General features: G+C 45.8%; 2 protein-coding genes across 7 annotated transcripts in view; one reads left to right on the forward strand and one right to left on the reverse strand.

Moving 5' to 3' along the window:
- TIMP3 (TIMP metallopeptidase inhibitor 3) overlaps positions 1 to 6,179 on the reverse strand; it is a 56,356-nt gene extending 50,177 nt beyond the window's left edge. Inside the window, exon 1 of the mRNA XM_006205853.4 lies at positions 5,708 to 6,179. Coding sequence (XP_006205915.1) covers positions 5,708 to 5,828 — 121 coding nt within the window. The 5' untranslated portion in view covers positions 5,829 to 6,179. The remainder of the gene's footprint in view (positions 1 to 5,707) is intronic.
- Positions 1 to 20,338, forward strand: part of SYN3 (synapsin III) — a 447,532-nt gene that overhangs the window by 200,056 nt on the left and 227,138 nt on the right. The window lies entirely within an intron of this gene.

A 20,338-nucleotide genomic window follows, 5' to 3' on the forward strand; every position in this document is an offset into this window, starting at 1 on the left:
AAATGCTCTCATCAGCTTGGTCTGAGTGGCCTTAATTTTGCTCTTTTTCAAAGGAGAAAGGGAAAAGCAAAAATAAAAATATCAGAAAGTCAATAAAGATCATAAATTGTTTTCCCACTTGAGAGAAGCTTGGAAGTATCTCCAGCACAGGACTGGAATAATTCCTCCGTCTCTGCATGTTGCGCATTCAAAAAGAACTGTGTTAACACAGCCACTCTGGAGGGCACATTGTCAGGAAATGTTAAAATGTAAAATACACATACTTTATGTCCAATAATTCCAAATTGTATGTGTGCCACAGAGAAGTATTTGTGCATGTGAACAAGAGGATTGTACAATGACTGTTTGTTTCAGTGTTCTTTGTAGGAATGAAAAGGTGTTAGAAACCTAGATATCTGTCAACAGGGGGATGGCTAAATAAATATATACCTATACTGATAGGGCTATTATATTATTATAATAATATAATAGTATATAGCAATATATATATTATAATATGATACACAATATAATGTATTATAATGTAATGTATAGTATAGTAGTTGATTATATTTTAGAGCCAGGCTGCAGGGGTTTAAATACAGGCTCTGCTACAACCTAGAACAAGTTAGCTAATTTTTCTAAGCCTCTGCTTCATCATCTGGAAAATGGAGACAACAGTAGCACACCTGCCTCATAGGACTTTTGAGAGAATTAAATGAGTTAATGCTTGTTAATTATTTAGAATGGTGCCTGGCACATAGTAATCACTCCATAATTAGTTTTTAAAATTATAATCTGATGGAATTCTATGCAGTAAAAAAGATGAAGTAGATCTGTATGTATATTAACTGAGAATAATCTCTAATACACGTAGTTCACTGAAAAAAAAATAGACTGTTGTATGTGGTATTCCAATATTTATAGTGTTCTACTATTCGTGTTGCCAAGGGGAAAAAGCTACTATAAACTTCTGTGGGTACCTATGTATGTAAATTCATAGGGAAGAAAGGATCTGGGGAAGGGACTAGAATTAGAGGAAGTGATCAAAACCCTTACGCTTATCTGATTTTAGATAGATAGACAAATAGATAGACAGACAGACAGATCGATCTGGATGGATGGACAGACGAATGGATACAGATGTATACACAAATATATGCACACATGGACATAGAATGTATCCATATAATCCTTATAATTTTTAAAATGTAGATAAAAATTAAAGGGCCAGGGAGGTGCAGATTATTATTCCCCTTTTATAAATGAGGAAACTAAAACTTAAAGATAGCCAATAACATGCTTAAGTGCACACAGCCAACAAGCCTCAGAGGAAGGATTTAAGGCGAGCTCTGCCTGCCCCATGGCCTTTCCACCACCCCACACTGCCTCACCAGGCCACCCAGGAGTTGACTATGACAAAGGCTAGAAGAAGGGGCCTCCTTGTCCATACTGGCTGGAATGGTAAAAGCCAAATGCAATGGAGAATTGTGTTGTTGTTTTTGTTTTTAATTAATGAACCTGTTGGAATGTGCCATTCAGCAGTGGAGCTGAATGGTTCCTGCTGTTCCTGCAAAACAAACAAAAGTCCCTCCACCCAAGCCACTTCTGTGGCCACTTTTCTAGCCTTATCCATCCAGGGATTGTGAAAGGGACACAGAATTGTAGGAGGGGCGCCTTCTCCAGCCAGCCCAGGACCCAGTCTCCTGACTCTGTTTTGCCTCCCACCACACCGGCCATCTGCATAGAAAGGGCACCTCACTCTAGAAGGCCTCCACTTGTCCTCACCCAGAAGGGGAAGAGTATTGCCCAAGATCTCTTGTCCCCATTAGCTTGACTTTTCCCTGCACCCTAGTGAGATAAACCAAGTCATTTTTTTTTTTTTACTTTGAGAGTATCTTCCAGTTCTAATAGCCAAAGAACATTAGAAATTTTTCTCTATTTATACCCTCATGTGATAATGATGATGATGGTGGTAGTAATAGTAATTAGTTCTCACTACCGTAAAATAATGTTAAAACCTCTGGCCATTTTGGCTGTCTTCATATTTTTAAGGAAAACTCCCAAAATCCATAAGTAAAGCATTCTTCAAATGTTAACTGTCTATTCCATCCTAGTTCTAAGAGGGGTCGTCTGCCTTAGAATATCAAGGGTAAATGAAAGTTGAAAAGTTTTGGAAGAATGGCATAACTAAGGAATGGACTTGGCCTTACCATGCAGCAGCCGGGTGACCTTGAGCAGGCACAATCTCTTTCAGACTCTGTGTTTTCCAAGTGAAAAAAAATAGGTGTAATATCTACTCTTAAGGGTCTGTGAAGTGCCTGCACCCAGTAGGATCTGAGAGATGTCCCTTCCCTCCTACAAAGAGCAGCTCTCCTCTTTCCAAAGTTACTAAGATGTCTACAGCTCAGGTCTGCTCCCCAAGTGACTGGCTCCTCTCTGAAGTCTGATCCTTTTTATTTTCCTTAAGTCACAAAGCCCAGTGTGGAGTGTAATTGTGTGTCTATGAGTGAGAGGGGATATATCGGGCCTCTTTGAAAATGGCTTCTTTGCTAAAACCACAACCTCAGATCTGATACTGAAGGAATCCGCTGGCACTGGTCCCTGTCAAAACAACTCGGAGATATCCAGGGACCATCCTCCAAGGTTGGCAGCGGGCCTCCAAGCCGAGCCTCACTCTCGAATTCCCAACAGGCTCAGGGAGCAGGCTCTTAGCACTCCATCGCACAGCCCCATTCTTCTGTGCAAAAGAGGCCGAGAGGAGGGCTTGGCATTCTGAAGCAAAATCCTCTTTTCTGCCCCCGCCTCTGCAGAAACCACACACACACACACACACACACACACACACACACACACACACACACACACACACACACCTCTGTTTGTGCATGCACTCATGTACACTCACATACCCCAATTTCCAGAAGGCTCTTGGCACTGCCCACCCCTTCCTGAGCTGGACAGAGTTGTGGAGCAGAAATCAGGCCAAGGTTGCCTTCTTCATTCCTAGTCTTCTCGCTTCCCTCCTCCAGAGTCAAGGTTTGTCAGGAGTTTTGGGGGCAATGATTGGTGAGGAGGGGGCCACAGGCATTGTGGCTGCTTCCAGGTCCTTTCCTTTCCCCCTCAGTATGTTTTATAAGCCAGCATGTAGTTAATTCTTCTCCTAAACACTTCACTAGGGTGCAGAGCCTGGAGTTGCCATAGAAACACCTTTTAACTCCTCCTCACCCAGAAGGCAGTGCCAATCCCCAGGGCTTTGGGGGAGAAAAGGCAAAAAGAGACACCTGTGGATGAGGAGAAAGGAGAGGGAAGGCCATGGAGGGTTCCTTAGAGAGGGCAACATGGCACCCAGCCATGAAGAGAAAACAGCCAGGAAGGTAATGGGCTGGTGTGAGCATCATTCATGGGCTTCAGCATTGATTGGTGAAGTCGTAGGGGTCAAGGGGAATGGAATTGTCTACACATTTCCTTCAGGGAGAGAACAGGCAGCGTTTCAACCCAGATTGGAAACCAGAACGGCTGTAAGCTAGGAAAACTGGGAGCCACCTACTGGACGCCAGCAGGGTACTGTAAGGCAGTGGAGGTCAATAAGCAGGCAGCCGACATCCACACCTCCCATTTTTAAAAGCATTATCTCATCCCTGCCGCTAGTGCAGTGCACCAAACCGAGACAGAACAGTTTGGAATCGGTGCCAGCAGTATCGAAGATTTCTTTGTATCTTTTTTATTTTTGTTACCATGATGTTCTGGTCTTTGGGTCTCTGTTTTTCTCTGGGCAGTCTGTTGAGGAGGGGGATGTGGAAGGATTTCTTGAATAAATTTGGAGAAATTACAAGAAACTTTCTGCATCAGCCCAGACACACTGCAGGAAACCTAAGCAGTGAGCAGAGTTAAGCAGTGCCCCCACTGGAAGCGGTCTCCTTGCTCTTGTTTCTACTATTCCCTGGTGAACTTCCAGGATAGAAACCCAAAAAGCCAAGGGCCAGGGGAAGGCATGAGGTCTCCTTCTCACCACACACCAAAAGATCCAAGTGAACACACTCGAGTCATTGTCAAGCAAAGGAGGATACCCTGACTCTTGACCCCAAGTGTGTGCTTTTTACTGAACAGGACCAGAACCTTACTGCTACACCAACAGCAGCTCGTTAGCACTACTCACGTGGGAATGACACCCACGAGGTAATCATAGACAGGTCAAGTGGGATTTGGGTGGGGACAGTCAGAGGAGGAGAAAGAAAGGCTTCCAGGCCTTGGGCAGCCCAAAAGAATCCTTCCAGGCAGTCCACAAACCCAGGGGCCAGTCAGGTTCCTCAAGGAGAGGGAAGGGTGCACAACAAAGGCCCCAGGAAACCACTAACATGGGTGACCCCAGGTCACACAAACATCCATACCGGCCAACTGGACTGACCTTCTGGTCACCACGGCCACCTCCCTGACTTCTCCTGGGCTCGCCAGGCCCACCAGCAGAGCCCCTCCCAACCTCAGCTGCCTCCCCTGCCAGGTTCCTGCCTCCTCCCCCTCCTCCCTTGCAGCACACTTGTGGAGGCCCTCACCCAGGACCCAGTGGAAAATTTCCTTCCCCTTTATGACTGTACTTAAAACACACACGCTTCATTCTTCACTTCTGAATTGACACAGGCAGAAGGTGGCTAGACTGTGTCCCACCCCACCCCCAGCCCACATATACCCTTCCCCCCAACACACACACAGCAGGGGCCACTGGACTTGCATGCTTTATGAGCTGTAAAGGAGAGGAGAGATGTTTTCCAGCTGCTACTCCACCTCTGGCCATCCAAGCACAAGAAGTGTCCTGAACACTCCCAAACAAGTTCTCCCAGGACATTCTCAAGGCCTTTGATAAAAACTGGTTCTACTTCTTACTGAGTCTCTCTAATCAAGATACTAAGTCCAGTTTGGAATAGTCACCATGATGTGACTCCTGGCATCTTTGTTCTTTTGGTGACAAATCTCTTTTCCACTTACTCAGTCTCCCCCTCCCCACACACATTCAAGGGGGGAAAAAGCCTTCCTGTGAATTCTCACAGCTATGTGATAAGTGATCCCTCACACACGCCACCTCCTGCTTGCTATCAACACTCTCAAATACAGTTCCTCTGGGGAGGGTCAACCCCATGGCTTTCTTCTCATTTCCCCCCTTAAATCCACCCAAACTTGGCAGTCCAAGCAGCTCAGTTAGCACTTGTCTGAGGAGTGTGAGGCTGGGTTGGGTCTCAGTGAAAAGAATGAACTTCATGGGTGCAGGAGATGATGCATACTCAGAAAACTTAAAGTTTCTTCTGCAACTTTCCATGCACATGGCTGGCAACTTTTTTTTTTCTTAAAGAAAAAAAACTATTCAATATACCAGCATTTTAGTTGGCATCCCAAGTTTTAGGAACGTTCTCCCTTTCTCCCCCAGCCCTTCCTCCTGCAATAGTGAAAAGGGAAATTTTCCAGATGTCAAAAGGACGGATGGGGACCTCACGCCCTAGAAGAGCATGGATGCAAGGGGTTCACTCAGTGTCTGTGGTTCTCTCTGGAGGGCATCTCCCCACCTCGGTCTTGCCAGAGCCCCCGCCCCAGGAATCTGAGACTCCCCACCCCGTCCCAAGCCCAGGCAGAGAAAAGGAGCGGGGCTCGCCATGCCACCCGGAGCAGCGCCCAAGTCTGGGCTGCGCGCGCGAACGGGTACCGCCGGGGCTCCAGCGGGGACATCAGGAGCGCTTACCGATGTCAGAGTTGCAGAAGGCGTCCTGGGGGTGACTGGGAGAGCATGTGCACGCCTCGGCGCCCCAGTACCCCAGGCTCCAGCTGCCCAGGAGCACGACGAGCCCAAGCCAGGGAGTCATTGCCGCTGCCGCTGCCGAGGCTGCTGCTCGCCTCCCCAAAGTTGCGGTGCGCGTCGCCGGTGGGGTCGCTGCAGCCTGAGCTCGCCCGCTCGGCCTTACGGGGCAACTTTGACTCCGGGCGCGCTGCCCTCCGAGTGCCCAGTGGAACGGGATGGGGTGCGGCGAGGCTGCCTCGGCGCTGGCGCACGACTGGGCGGGCGGGCAGTCTCTCTGGATGAAGGAGCGGGAGCTGGAGTAGAAGCTGGAGGAGCTATTGGAGCAGGAGGAGGAGAAGCTATCCGCCCGCCCGCCTGCTGCCCGCTCTGCGCTGCAGCCAGGCGGCCGAGTGATATAGCGCGGGTCCCCAGGGCACCCCCTCTTGGGCGAGCGGGGCCCGCTCCCTCTGACCAATGGCAGAGCCGCATTACCTCATCAGCCCTCCAAAAAGGGGGCGGGGCCGGGGGCGCGGGGCGATGGGGCGGGGCCGCCCGGGTCTGTTCAGATCCTTATAGGGAATAATGCGGCTGTGGGCACGCGAGTGGGTGGGCTGGACGCGCCTCCGACCCGCTCTCGCCCAGGGGCCCTCGGAGCGGCGTCACCGTGCCCGCTTTCACCTGCACCCTCGCCATACGCCCATCCCGCCTTCTGGGAGCCTCTGACCCAAAACCTGAATCAACTACCACCAACTCAAGCACCAACCGCTGGGCAGGTTAGAGGCGGCCCTGGCCCTAGAGACCTTGACTGCGCCTGGTGGAAAGAATGGGAAAAGGCTAATTCTTCACCTTCTCTGGAGCGAGAAGTGTCAGAGAGGAAAGAATCAAGTAGATGACCTATACCCTACACACTCCCACCTTACCTCCCCGCCAGACTTTGAGGAAGCCATCTGCCTTTTGGAGCTAGCTGTGAAATGTTTCCTGGGCTCAACTGGAGTAAACTGTGAAAGTCATTCAACAAACACTGCTCTGGATGTTGGGATAAGCGAAACAAACTCCTTGCTCCTATGGGACGTGCAGGCAATATATCAGTAAATACATGAGTACATAGGGTGATTTTCCAAGGTGATAATACCATGAAAAAAATAAAACTGAGTAATGGGTTAGAAATGACGGCGGAGGGCGCTGCTGTCTATGGGATAGTAAGAGAAGGTCTGTCTGATGAGGTGACATCCTGGTTGAGATGTGAACAAGAAGGCGCAGCCATGTGGCAGTCTGGGAGAAGAGAACAGCCAAGTGCAAAGGCCCTGAACTTATTTGAAAAACAACAGGCAGAAAGGGCAGAAGGAAATGGTAATCCCACCTAGGGCAGACAGGTCTCCATCCTTCAGCAAAGAATTTGGGGGTGAGCTGATCCAAAACTGGAGTAAAATGAAATCCTGGAAAACTATCCAGGATTTGAGACTACTAGCTGCAATGCATAACTGTTAATAACTAATAACTGTGACTATTTTTAGTATTCAGTAACATCTTGATTCTGTCTTATATTTTTCATACCTCACCTCATTACATCTTACAATAATCCTTTTAGATAGGAAAATCACAAAGTATTATTCACACTTTCCAGATAAGGAAACTGGTGCAGAAAGGTGACATGACTTGGCAACCAACCAGGAACACAATTCACTCACTCCCACCTTAAGAGTGGCATGTGTTTCCCTGGACTTTAGCAGCCAGTAGCTTTAACAAATGGTAGTGCAAATGCCCTTTTGCAGCTAGAGTCTTTTATCTTTTTACTCTTGCATCTCTCTTCCTTTCTCTCCCAGCTCATCCCATTTGGAAAGAGACTTAAATGATTTGGCTATAGAAATGCTAAAAGTTTGGAACAAAGTAAGGACTGGAAATACTGCTCAGAAATGCAGTTCAGCCTATTTCTCAGAAACTCCTCTGTTTACACCTCAGAGAAGTGACATTGGGATGGCAGGAGCAGAAAACTTCTTTGGATATGGTATTCCCAAAACATTTTTTAAACTCCCTTTTTTCCCTTACACATTTAAGCTGTAAGGAAGGGAATCTAGTTCCCACATTTCTCTGTCTTGTTCCCTTCACAACTTTTAAGACCCCTCCCACTTTAACTGTAACTACAGCTGGACCCAGAGAGCTCTTTCCTTTTTTCAAATGTTTACTCCAGCACTTTGTTCCATGCTTCATGGGACATAATTGTACTATTTCCCCAACCACACAGGAAACACTTTGAGGCCTGAGATATTTGGCCACTCCTTTTTAGGCCTCAGAGCACAAAATAGGGTCCCAGGATACGTGGGTATGGGTGTGGCCAGCAGCCTATTGAGTCTTAAGCAATGGACACTCTGAAGGCCATGCCAAGGATCCAGGTTGAATGAGGGCATACTTGGTGGGATTTGAGTTTCATTTATCCCTGCACAGTGCCAGTCATGTGGAAGGTTTTATAAGTCTTTCCAAACCAAATCCACTTTGGATAAGCGTCTAATGTGATAGAGGCTTCTCTTCTCTTTTTTCTTTTCACTTTAAGAATTTTTCCAAAATGCCAGTAGCTTCTCCAAGGGAAGGCTTGCCTAGAATATTAGTATCAGAGAAATAACTTTTGATGAACTTCAAGGAGCTGATTCCTTATAGAAAGCATCTGAAGAATTTGACTATGGCAGCTACTTAATTATGTATGTGTAAGAGTAACCTGATTGGTTTTCCAGCTGAAAGGTAATGAAGTTGCCTTTTGGTGTATTTCTTCTCACTTCCTATCCTAAGCTGGACAATCATCTTTGGAGGTCAGCTTCCCTTTCAGTTGGGAAGTTCTCCCTGATGTTTAACCCAAAGGGACTCCCCTCTGCCCATCCATGTGAGGCCAGCTCAGTCCTCAACCCTGAGAAAGAGAAAGAGCAAGCTTCATGAATCCTTGTAGAGGGGAGCCCTACTGCCAGGGTCAGCCCTTCCAGCGAGCAGACCTTACAGCCATCAATTGGATGTCCTGGTGTCCATGGACCTAATAATATGTAAAAATTGCTTTTTCAAGTCCACTTTGTAAGCTAGATGGAATGGACCTAGGGCTAATGGTACGAATGAAGATACCAGCTCCCCACTTTCTCTTGACAACTAAGAATAATGATAGATTTATAAACCCCAGAAGAATTGAAGAAGTTTCTAAATCTGTCTGGCCTGTCCTCAAACCTACCAGGATGACCTGGTATTTCCTTTCCTCGAACTTTTCTAGGAAAGATGAGTCCATGTTCACCCCTCTGCATATCAAGTTCCAGGATGCTGGAATCCTGGAAAGTTTCTCGTAGTTATTTAGAGGTCCTAAAAAATGACCTCAGAGACTACCCACCCTCATTTTATAGGTGGGAAAGATAAGGTACAAACAAGTGAAGGAATTTGCCCAAAGTCTCATGGTCAGCTAGTAACAGAGCCAAGATTGTGCTGCAGCTGCCTGATTCCTTACCTGGGCTAGCTCATACACACTCCTGGGTCTCAGTCTCCCCAGCTGCAGCGCATGACCTAATGTTTATACGCCTGCTGTGGAAACTGCAGCTACTCACAGTCCTGATTCTGCATTTCAGATCTATAGATGAGTTTGTTTCAGAGTCTCTCTGTACAGTGCTCAACAAGTAGAGAATTATGCCTGCACTGACTAAATAGTTCTCTGTTATGATAATAATCACCTCTGAGCCAATCAGAACAAATACAGCTCTGTACTCCTCAGAGGTTTATCTCTAGTGTTTATTTTCCCCTTTCCAAATTATCAAATACCTTTGAAAACATTCCAAACACATTGCTGCAAAGAGACTTACGAAAATTTTCTTTCTGGGAGACAAAAAAGAGGCTGGGGTGAAAAAAAAAACACTTGAGATTTGTTCTAAAGGTTGCTGCAGAACAATTGTGTGTGTGGATAAGTCACTTGTTCAGATTCAGTTTTCGTGTTTGTTGGATGAAAGATGTAATTTAGTGATCTCCAAGATCCCTCTGGCTGGAAGATCTAAGATTCCATGGAAAATTCTCAACAGCAAGGTGAATGTTTCTGAAGAGAAGATAGATCTTGTCATTTAAATAGATTTGAGACAAATTGAATGTGACCAGAACTGAAGCACACCCATCAATCTCTTAGTTTACACTTACTGAGCTCCTATGCTGCTCCCTCCTTCAAGACTCATGCTGAAAACAAAGACTGTCATGGTGAAGAAATAGGAGAAATTGAGGGTCTTATTCCTGATAGAGCCCCATTATAATTACTTGTTTATCTGTCTTTCTCCTGGGTCATAATACTGAAAGGTCAGGCATATGTCTTTTATTGTCTACATACCTTATTTCAAAAATTCACTGAACTCCTATACTACCTTCAGGTCACAGCTTAAATGTCACCTCCTCCAGAAAGCCTTCTCTGATTCTCATCCCCAGTCTTCATCAGCCCCCTCCAGTGTTGCCCTGTGCTTCTTTCTTTCACATCACTTGGCTGACTGTAAAGTGATTGTTTACCTTCCTGGACTGTAAGCCCCTCGAGGACAGTGTTGGTAACAAAGATGTCAATAAGTATTGGTTGAGTGAATGAAACTGATTGGTCCCACTGACCCTTTCCCAGCTTTGAGGTAGGCAGATGGTAGCTCCTTGAATTGATCACGGAGCCCTATCCCTCTGGCCAGTGCTAGGGGGCACTGTAAGCCAGAGAACACCCATTCCCTCAGCCTGCAGCCCCGGACAGTTTCACTGGGAAGGTGGGAGAGGCTCAATTCCACGCTAGTCAGTGGGGTGTGGGTGCCTTTGAGTGGGTGAAGCTAACTCCTCCTGTCTGCAGTGGCCACAGAGCTCTCAGTCAGCATCCCGTCTGGGTTCACAGCTGCCCAGCTTCTCCACCCCTAGCCTGACCACATGTCAACCTAAGGAGAGCTGTGCTCTCAGAAAGCTATATACTTGTGAATCATGGGTTTGGGGGAACTGGGGAGATCTGGGAACACAGGAGAGGATGCTGTGGTCTCACTCTTCCAGGGCAGAGCTGGCCTCTGGAAATTAAACCTGGAGAAAGTACTGACAAGACAAACACCTCTTTTCCTCCTTGCCCTTTCTCCTCCAGATCCCAGCCACAGTGCCTGCCCCTAAACCCACAGTCCTTCTGAAAGTCATTGCATTCAAAATAGCCTTTTCCAAGCAACAGACAGCCCTGGTCCACCCAACACCATGAGCCCTGGCCAGACCCTCAGCAGGGTTGCTGCCAGCTCTGGGGAATTATGGACCTAAGATGGCAGGTACGTTAGGTTCTCTGTCTGGCATCGGCAGGGAGTAAATACCTTTTCTCTCTTCCATATGGAGCCAATTTCATGGCAGTAAAATTGCAGGGCGTCTCTTGCCCCAGTTCTCCCCCTAGCCCTGCCAGGGAGTGAAGATCCCTTAGTATGAGTCTCTGGCTGCCGTCACCTTAATCCTAGGGTTTTTGCATTTCTTTCCATGGGCAGCTTACTCCTAGGGATTTTAAGCCAGAAAACACATGTGCACAGTGGAGACGTTTTATACCCAGTTTTCTGGGGTGGTGGGAGATGGGAAACAGAGCTAAAATTTTAGCACTTCCTCTTTCTTTTCTTTTCTTTTTTTAAAGTGACTGTGTGCTCAGTTGGTCGATTATTTCTGTGACAGATAATGTGAAGTGGAGGCAGAACTTCCCTTCCTCAACCCTGTCTTAATGTCTTCCTTATGCCCATGGAGTTTGCGTGTTTTTTGTTTAAAAATGAGTAGCTCCTTTGTGGTTTCTTTGAAGGTTGCATGCTCAGCTTTGCACATAAGACACACACAGGTGTCTCTGTCTGATGCTCTTGTGGCTTGGGAGGGAACAGGACAGATAACAGACGTAGGGTCAGTCTGCTGTCAGACTGAACTGAAGATCCTGTTTCTGCCAGGGCACTTGAGCTCTTTTCAGTGGAACCTGTTGGAATTGAAACTGACTTGTCCCGTGCAATGTGGACATCCAAAGAGGATCTGACACTGTTGATCACATCCTGCTTTAAACTCGGCTGCTGAGACTCCACTTTCTCTGGGGTTTTGCTTTCTACCTCTCCAACTGTACCTTCTCAGTCTTCTTGGCAGACTCTTCAGGCTCTTCCTGCCACTGAAATGTAGGTGTTTCCCAGTCGTCTGTCCTTGGCTCCCTTCCCTTCCAGCCTCCACATGCCCCCTGGCTAATCCCACTGTCTCCCCTGGATCTACCTGCCACTTTGCTGTGTGCACTGGAATCAGCAGTGTACACAGCAGCATCCCTCTGAGCTCCTGTCTAGAACCGGTGTCCCCCTGGACGAGTTCACCTGGAAGTCCTGTGCCTTCTCAGACCCTAAGGGTCCAGACTCATTGTCTTTTCCTCTCAGTCCCCTCTGGTGTTACCCATCCCTGCCGAAGGCACCATCATTCATCAAGTCCTGTAGATTTTCATTCCACACATGTCTTCTAACCATCCCTTTCTCCCCATCCCACCAATTCTGCCTTGGATCAGGCCCCCATAGAGTCTTTCCTGACAATTTCAATAGTCATATAATTGCTCGCTCTATCCAAAGTCTTTTTCTATCAAATTCAACTTTTGAACTGCTGCTTGTGTAAAATTTTTCAAATATAAATCTGAAATCATGCTGTCCTCTGCTTAAATGATTCATTTGTTCTCTACGGCTTTCTGAACAAAGTCTTAAACTCCAAACAAAGGCACACAAGGCCCTCTGTGATCTGACTCTTCCTGGGGCCCCACAGAGGGGGACCATTCACATAGAACACAATGTGACTTCTACCCCTGCAGTTACACAACAGCAGGTCTTGTCCTTGCTTATCTCACTAAACCTATGCCCTCATTCCCCTCTCCCAACCTTTTACGTTCCAACTATCAGTTTCCTGCCTCTGACACTTGTTCACGCTGCACTCTTTGCCTGGAATCCACCTTCAACCAATGTATTCCTAACCCTCCTCTGTCTCTCTGTCAGAGTCTTTATGTTTCTGGATTCAGCCTGAATCATCACCTCATGGATGTTTTCCTGACCCTCTCTCTGCCTCAGCAGAAGTGACCACCACTCTGAGGCCTCTCCTCCCCCATTCCCTTCCCACTCACACCATATCCCCCAGATTTCCACTCCGTGCCTCCCACACTCTGTTGCCCCTAGTGGTTGAAACATCTTTCCCTCCCTTAGACAGCAAGCAATTCCAGGAGCGTCTTCAGTGCCTAGCACAACATCTGCACATCTTAGGCACTTACCAAACATTGAGAGAATAAACTAACCAAAGAACGGCAGGGAAAGGAGTGGGGAGGGGCAGTCAGTGTATCACCTTCACAAATTTACCATAACAGACGTTCTGGAATCCAGCTTCTTGGGTCCAGAAACTCAACTCGATGCAGCTCCCAGAGTTAAACAGTCCCAGGGACACTATGATTCATAAGAGACTACCCCCACCAACCAAATTCCATTTTCTTTGTTTCCAATGAGATATTTAATTGTCATGTAGGGTAGGGCATTCGTGTCAATATGACCTTATATTTTCTTTTCCTGATAATAATAGAGAGCTTCTTATGAAGTTTCTCATCAGAATGTTGCTTTAGTATGTATGGAGTCAGAACACGGGGAATGAGGTCAGAGAGTCAAAGAATGAGTATCTTCAGCTGAGATACTATGGAATTCTCCTTCTCACTGAGGGGAAGCCTTGGCCAAGGAGGGCGCCAGTGCTCACACCTGCTGACAAGAGCCCCTCTTGCTGGACAGTGACAAGGCTGGACATACATTGCCGACTTTGGCCCCTTTGGTCTTTCCATTTCTCTGCTCCAAACTTGTCACCCCTCCCTTCTTTAGCCCAGACTTTTTCTGCACTGGAAATATCCATTTGGTTTCTATATTTTAGGTTACTGTCACCATCCACTAATGACCCTCAGGTCAAGAAGTTCGGGTTCTGGGTTTTGAACTTACCCCTTTCTGCATCTTCATTTACTGCCACGGACAGCCAGGCCATGTGTGGTGTGTGAACTTACAGCTTCAGTGCTCAGAAGACAGAAAGCCTTCTTTCCAAGTTGTGGGGAACTCTTGAGTATCATTGCTTCACTGACAGTCTCTATTTGCCTCACAGCTTGTAAGTCAGTGTGATCATCGACTCTTTGGAGGAAAGGTGCAGGGTTGCCTCCTTCCTGCCCTCCTTCCTTCACATTTCCTTAGACATTGACTTGATCTCCACTAGTACCCAGTAGGCACTGGGGACCTAACAGTGAACAAGGCACACAACTGCCCTCAAGGGGTTCCCAGTCTAGTGGGAGAGAAAGATGCAAAAACAACAGTGAGTGGTATGAACTATAACAGGAGGGTCAAGTGTGTCATGAGATGCTGGACCGCCTAACCAGGGTGTGGCGTGGTGTTTGGAAACCCATATTATTGTAAGACAGAGGGTCAGAGATGGGAGAGAACTGTGGGTCATCATATCCAAACCCCTCATTTTACAGATATAGAAAAAGACCCAGAGATGTGGGCTTTTATATGGTCACACAGGATTATTGGCAAACATGAGACAAGAAGTCAGACCCCTTAGTATCTCATCATCTTCCCATCACTTTAGGCTCATCTAATTCAGTGCTGGGCCCATGAGAGATACACAGTAAATAATTATTTCCCTGCCCTGTAACATTCATCAACTTTGGGATGATGAGCTGAGGAGTTCTAAGGCAAGGGAAAGGAAAGGGAACTCGTACCTGCTATGTACGAGGCACTTTCAATGCAGTATTTCCTCCACCCCTCACAATCCTAAAAAATAGGTATTATTTATGCCCATTCTACAGTCAAGAAAACTGAGGCTTAGAATTTAAATTACATTTCCAATTTCATATAAGGAAGGGAGTGACAGAGCTGTGATGCAGACCTAGAGGTCTCTTTCCAAACTAGCAGCCTTTCTGGAGACTGCAAAGTTACTATACCCATAGGTTCATGAAGGGCTGGTGATTTCCTCTTCATCTTTCGTGTTCCCATTGAGTATTCAGAGCTCTTGATCATTGTATGATGCAACCAAGCAGAAGGAGACAAGGTACCCCCCACCGAGGACTGTTGAGGGAGATTTATCAGCAGGCAAGTGAGATGCATCATCACTTGTTCAATCTGGTTCGCAATGGAGGAAAGGCAGGAGAAATCATACAGCGGGCAATATCTGGGGATACGGGTAGGTCCTTCTTTACTCTGAATTTGGATGGTTGCCAAAGGAAAATTACATTTGTATTACCAAAACAGGGCCCATGATCCAGAGGCAAGCTGATAGACTAGTGACCAGTACATTTTAACAGCTATTGAATATAGCATCATTTCCTCCTGAAATTTTAAGCATAAGATTGAGGCAATATACCAGATTTTTGTCTCAGTTCTGCCGCACACAGTAGCTGAGTGATCATGAGTGAATCAACGAACTCCTTTTCTTCAAATGTAAAAGCAGGAGTTTGGACTTTATGATCTCTCAAGGTCTCCCAATGGGATATCCTGACAAGGGGGTTAGGGACCAAAGCTTTACTGATGTCAGTAAACCTGGGTTTTGATCATTTTTCACCTTTTCACTGTGACCTTGAACAAGTTCCTTAACCTCTCTGAGGCTCAGATGTCTAATGGTAAAATGAAGGAGCAGTTCATACCTCATAGGATCTTCATGAGTCTGGGTTCATGGAACAGTGAATACAGTACAGACACAGTGCCTGGCACATGGTAAATTCTCACTGAGAACCTATACGGACCAGGGTGTGGCCCTACCCCAGAGATATAGAGGTGAATGAGGCCCCTGCCATCAAGTAGCCTACTAATGATCTGTGTTTATTAGGGAAGAGCATATTCTCGTATCCTTTCCCCTTTGACCACGTACGTAATACCCAAAGAAGGGATGAGGGAAAGGAGGAAGGAAAAAAGACGAACACTTGATAGTAATAGCTGATTCTCACAAAGTGCCTCCAAGGTGCAGGGCGTTCTTCTAGGTGGTATGCGTATAGTAGTAATTTGTGCTAGTGCTTATACCAAAAATTGTGAGGAAGACAGGATTATCCTCACCATCCCTTTTTATTTCAAATATAGAAACGAAGGTACAGAGAGATTATGTAACTTGCTCAAGATTACATGGCCAGGGTACAGCAGTGCTAGAGCTTGAATCCAAAGCAGTCTGGCCCAAAAGCCCATGCTCTTAACCACCCAGCCAGCCTGCTTCTTCATGGGGAAAGTGAACATGCAGAAAATAGCAAGATACAAGGGGCCGATGCCCAGTTTCTGTCACTGGATGGGTCTTCCTTCCCAGAATGCCTTGCACCCACCTGTCAAGGTGTGTGAGAACATGAATCACCGGTGGTCCCTATCAAAAGGACGCTTAGTAGGGCACTGAATACATCAGCAGGCCTGACTGAAGAATAATACTCATGAGGTCAATGTGATTTCTGCCTTGGGATGAGCACAGAGCTAGAAGCAGCACACTTATTCAAGTCCTATTGCCTCCATCTACTGAGTTTCTCTCCAAGCTTATATTTCTTCTCTGCAAAGTGAGGACAAACATTAATTCACAGAGGTAGTTTTAAGGATGAAATAATAAATAACTAACATTGAGGATTTATTTTGTGCCAGATCCTGTTTTACATACTTTACAGATATAGATGTATTTAATTCTCAAAACTCCAAGATGTAGGTGTTCTTATTATCATGCCCATTTTATGGAAAAGAAAGTCAAGGCACAGAAAGGTTCAGAGATCACACAGTTAATAAGTGGTGGAACCAGAATCAGAAGTTCAGCGTCCAGTTCGGTGCTTCTTACCACCTCTCTGCACTCCAGCGATCAGTTGAAAACATTTTGCAAACACTAAATGTCATTGTTGTCTGTTCTCTCATATCCATGTCTTAAGTCTTTGTTCATGCTGTTCCCTTGGCCTGGAGTGCCTTTCCTTCTCTCATCTGACTACCTCTCACTTGTCTGGTGGGGTTAAGAGTAAGATTCCAGAGCCCCCAGTTGGTGTTCTGAAACTGTCTCATGCTGGCTTGTGAGAGCTGATTGTTAAATTTTCTGGAATTTTGCCAGTCAGCTGTTAAACACAGCCATTACTAAAGATATAATTATATAAACTTACAATCAAACAAATTATATTAACAACACAGGTAATGACTACTTAAAGCTTATCACTTCCTCATTATTTTATTATGTCATACTCTTATCTATGCTCTTGAGGTTATTTCCAGCTATTGTATCTGTATGGTTGAAATAGTATTGAGTTGTATGCTGCTGTACATTCTTCCTAAGTGACCTCTGCATTCAGTAACTTGAAATTGGCCATGATGGGAATATTTACACCATAGTAATAGATGCTACAAACCAGGCTTTTTGTCCCGAGGAGCTAGTTGTTACATATTTCCCAGTACACCAATGCCATTTCTTAACTGTATGATCTTGAATAAGAAACTTTCCTGTGCCTCAGTTTTCTCACCTGGAAAATAGGGACAACATTAGTGCCTACCTCACAGGATTGTGAGGAACAAAATGGTACTTGGAAAGGATTTAGCAGAACACCTGGCACAGAGTCAGTTAGTGGCCCCTGTCAATATTATTATTAAGGCCACATTATTATTATTAGGCATCATCTTCTGTAAGTATCCTTTCCTTTCACCCAAGCTGGGTTCTATCATCAGAGATTGTCTGTGACTTGATATTTATCACACTACACTGGGATTATCAGTTTCCATGTCATTTTCCCTCTTTAGGAAGTGAGGTAGTTAACAAAGTCTAATTGAGTTTTCTCTTCTGAGCACTTAGCATAGTGCCTGACACACAGTATGTCCTCAACAAACTGTTAGGTTATTAGTGAGGGAAGCATTCAGAAGCTACTGAAAAATCAGAATTAGGGAACTTGGAGGTTTCTCTAATCACATTATAAACTTTCAAGAAATTCTCCACATCCAAGAACTGCTGAAATACTATGTTTGGGGTTCATGCCTAGGGAGTACCTTGTAATGTGGTCATTTTGGAATTTCAGGAACTAAAAGCCCCCTGACGTGGTGCCCAGACAGACCCACCACACAGTGAACTCTTATATAGCAAAGTTTTCAGTGTGTATAATATGAAGCCCCTATAATAGTCTTAGCACATTAAGTAAGAGGATGACCAGTAACTTTCCAAACTGCTTGAAAGTAGCTGGAACTGCCTTTACCTCAAATATGTAGAAAAAAAAAAAAAGATCTTGATGTTACATCAACAAACTCTAAAAGAGATTGCACAAACCTGGAGTGCCTTTCAAGGCCTGGGAGCCAATGATCAGAGGCTGATTTCAGGGGAGAGGCCAAAGGCATGTTGAAAAATTATTTTTTGTCTGTTGTTCCTTTGTATGAACTGGTTGCTGGCTTATGCAACACCCAGTAATTAAAATGGCTGGAATGCTTTGCATTTTTATAGCAACGTGAAGGCGGCTCAGAGGCCTGGAGCTGGAGCCAGCTGGAGGCCCAGTGATCCTCCCCTGGCTGCCCCTTGGCCTGGCAGAGTAGGCTGGCATCTGCCTTGGGGTGAAGGGTGGCAGGGAGGAGGGAGGAAGTCAAAGGGGTCAGGAATATGCCCAGTGCTCTCCTCCTTCCCTAGTCAGGTGTATCCAGGTGCACCACCTCTAGAAAGAAGATATGCATGGGCCACCCACCTTCTGAAGTCTATAATGATGAGTGTCCTCATTCTTCCCCGTGAAATGCAAACACTCTCTTTCCACTGTTTTCTAAAGTAGCTGTCCATGGGGGAAAGTTGTGCATACAAAATTGTGTCAACAATAATAGAGCTATCCTTACTAAATATCTACCCTGGGCCAGGTCCTGTACTAATAACATTACATATATTATCTGATTTCAAGAAAAAAAGAAAAACCCTTAGATCACATCACTTTCCTGCTCAAAGCTCTCTCTGGATCCATAATGCATTTAAAATGAATTCTAAATGCCTCACCCTTCCATCTCCAGCATATGTAGTCCCTGCCATCTTACATCCTCCGCTCTCCCTCCAGCTCATCGTGTTCCCATCATCCTGGCCTCCTTTCCATCCTTTCACTGAGCCCAGCTCAGTCACTGCTCCAGGATCACCCCACCTCCTCCTTTGACCTTCCCAGGTCCTGCCATAGCCAGTTCCTTCTTGTTATTCAGCTTCCAGCTCAGATGTCACCTTCTTAGACGTCTGCCCTGGCAGAAATAGTGCAACCATCCCTGGTCACTCATGCCACCCATTGCCCTGTTTTTCATATTTATTTCCTTTTCAGTACTTACTTCTATCTGAAGAAAAAAAAAACTTACTTGTTTGTTTACTTTTTATTCACTGTCTTTTCCACCTAGAATAGAAGCTTCTCGAGGTCAGGGCCCTCATCTGTTTTTTCTCTTGTGCATCCGCAGTGCCTCAGTATTCAATAAATATACGTCAAGATAATGAATCTTCACAACAGCCCAACAAGCTAGACATCATTGTCCTGATATTCTCCCATGAGAAAGCTGAAGCTCAAGGAGGTCAAATCACTTGCCCAAGATCATCTCATAGGAACTGATGTACCCAAGGTCTCTGCCTCTTAAGCCCATGCTTTGGGATGGGTATGCACAACTTTCCCCCATGAACAGCTACTTTAGAAAATAGTGGAAATGTAGTGCCTGCATTTAAAGGGGAAGAATCAGGACGCAAGGCTACCTATGAGCGCTTTAGTAGTATAATGATAGTGGTACCAGGAATATGAATGTAAACACTTGATGGGACCCCACCACGCTGGGGTTCTAGTCCAAGTTCTGCCACCTATGTTACCTTGGATGAGTTAGTTACCCTCTTTGGGTGTTTTTTTTGAACGTGCAAAGGGTATCTGCTTCTACTTCCCCAGGGACAATTACATGTCAGTGTTTGAAGCCCTGGCATTCCAATGCCTCCCCTGTCCTGAGACAGAGAGGCTTGTATGTTGCATGAATCACTAGGATGGGAACCACATCATGGAGGAATGATGCTCTCCTGACCACATGCGTGTGCCCTGCCTGTGGGTAACTTCGGGAATAAGCAGCTGGATTTAGAAGTTGGCTTTTAAAGCCTTTAGGGTGCTTGAGGATGGGCAGACTTACTTAAAGGAATAACATCATCACTGCCCCTCTCAGTGTCCACACTTTGCCTCCCTGATAGAGCTTGGCTGCTCAGCCTGTGCTTCTGGCCTCAGAGTCTGCCTCAGCCTCACTCTCACCAGGTTTCATCCTAGCCAGGCAGGATCTGTGCCCTTCCTCACTATGACACAAGTTGTATCTTCTCCTTACCATTGGCTTTTTAAGAAGTGTTTTGTTTTGATGTGATTCCAATTTATAGAAAAGTTGCAAGAATAGTTCAAAGGATTACAAGATACCTTTTGCCCAGAATTTAACCCAAAAGGTTAACATGTTACTATTTCCTCTCTTCCTTCCTTTGCCCGCACTCTCTCTCTCTCTCTCTCTCTCTCTCTCTCTCACACACACACACACACACACACACACACACAAACAACTGTTTACGAGTCAGCTGCTGACATGATACTTCTTTACCCATAAATATTTTCCAAACACAGGCCACCATCAGCTTCTACAGTGTGGAGCAGCTTAGCCC

This window comes from Vicugna pacos, chromosome 12, assembly GCF_048564905.1.
Source record: "Vicugna pacos chromosome 12, VicPac4, whole genome shotgun sequence".
In the NCBI taxonomy this organism is placed as follows: domain Eukaryota; kingdom Metazoa; phylum Chordata; class Mammalia; order Artiodactyla; family Camelidae; genus Vicugna; species Vicugna pacos.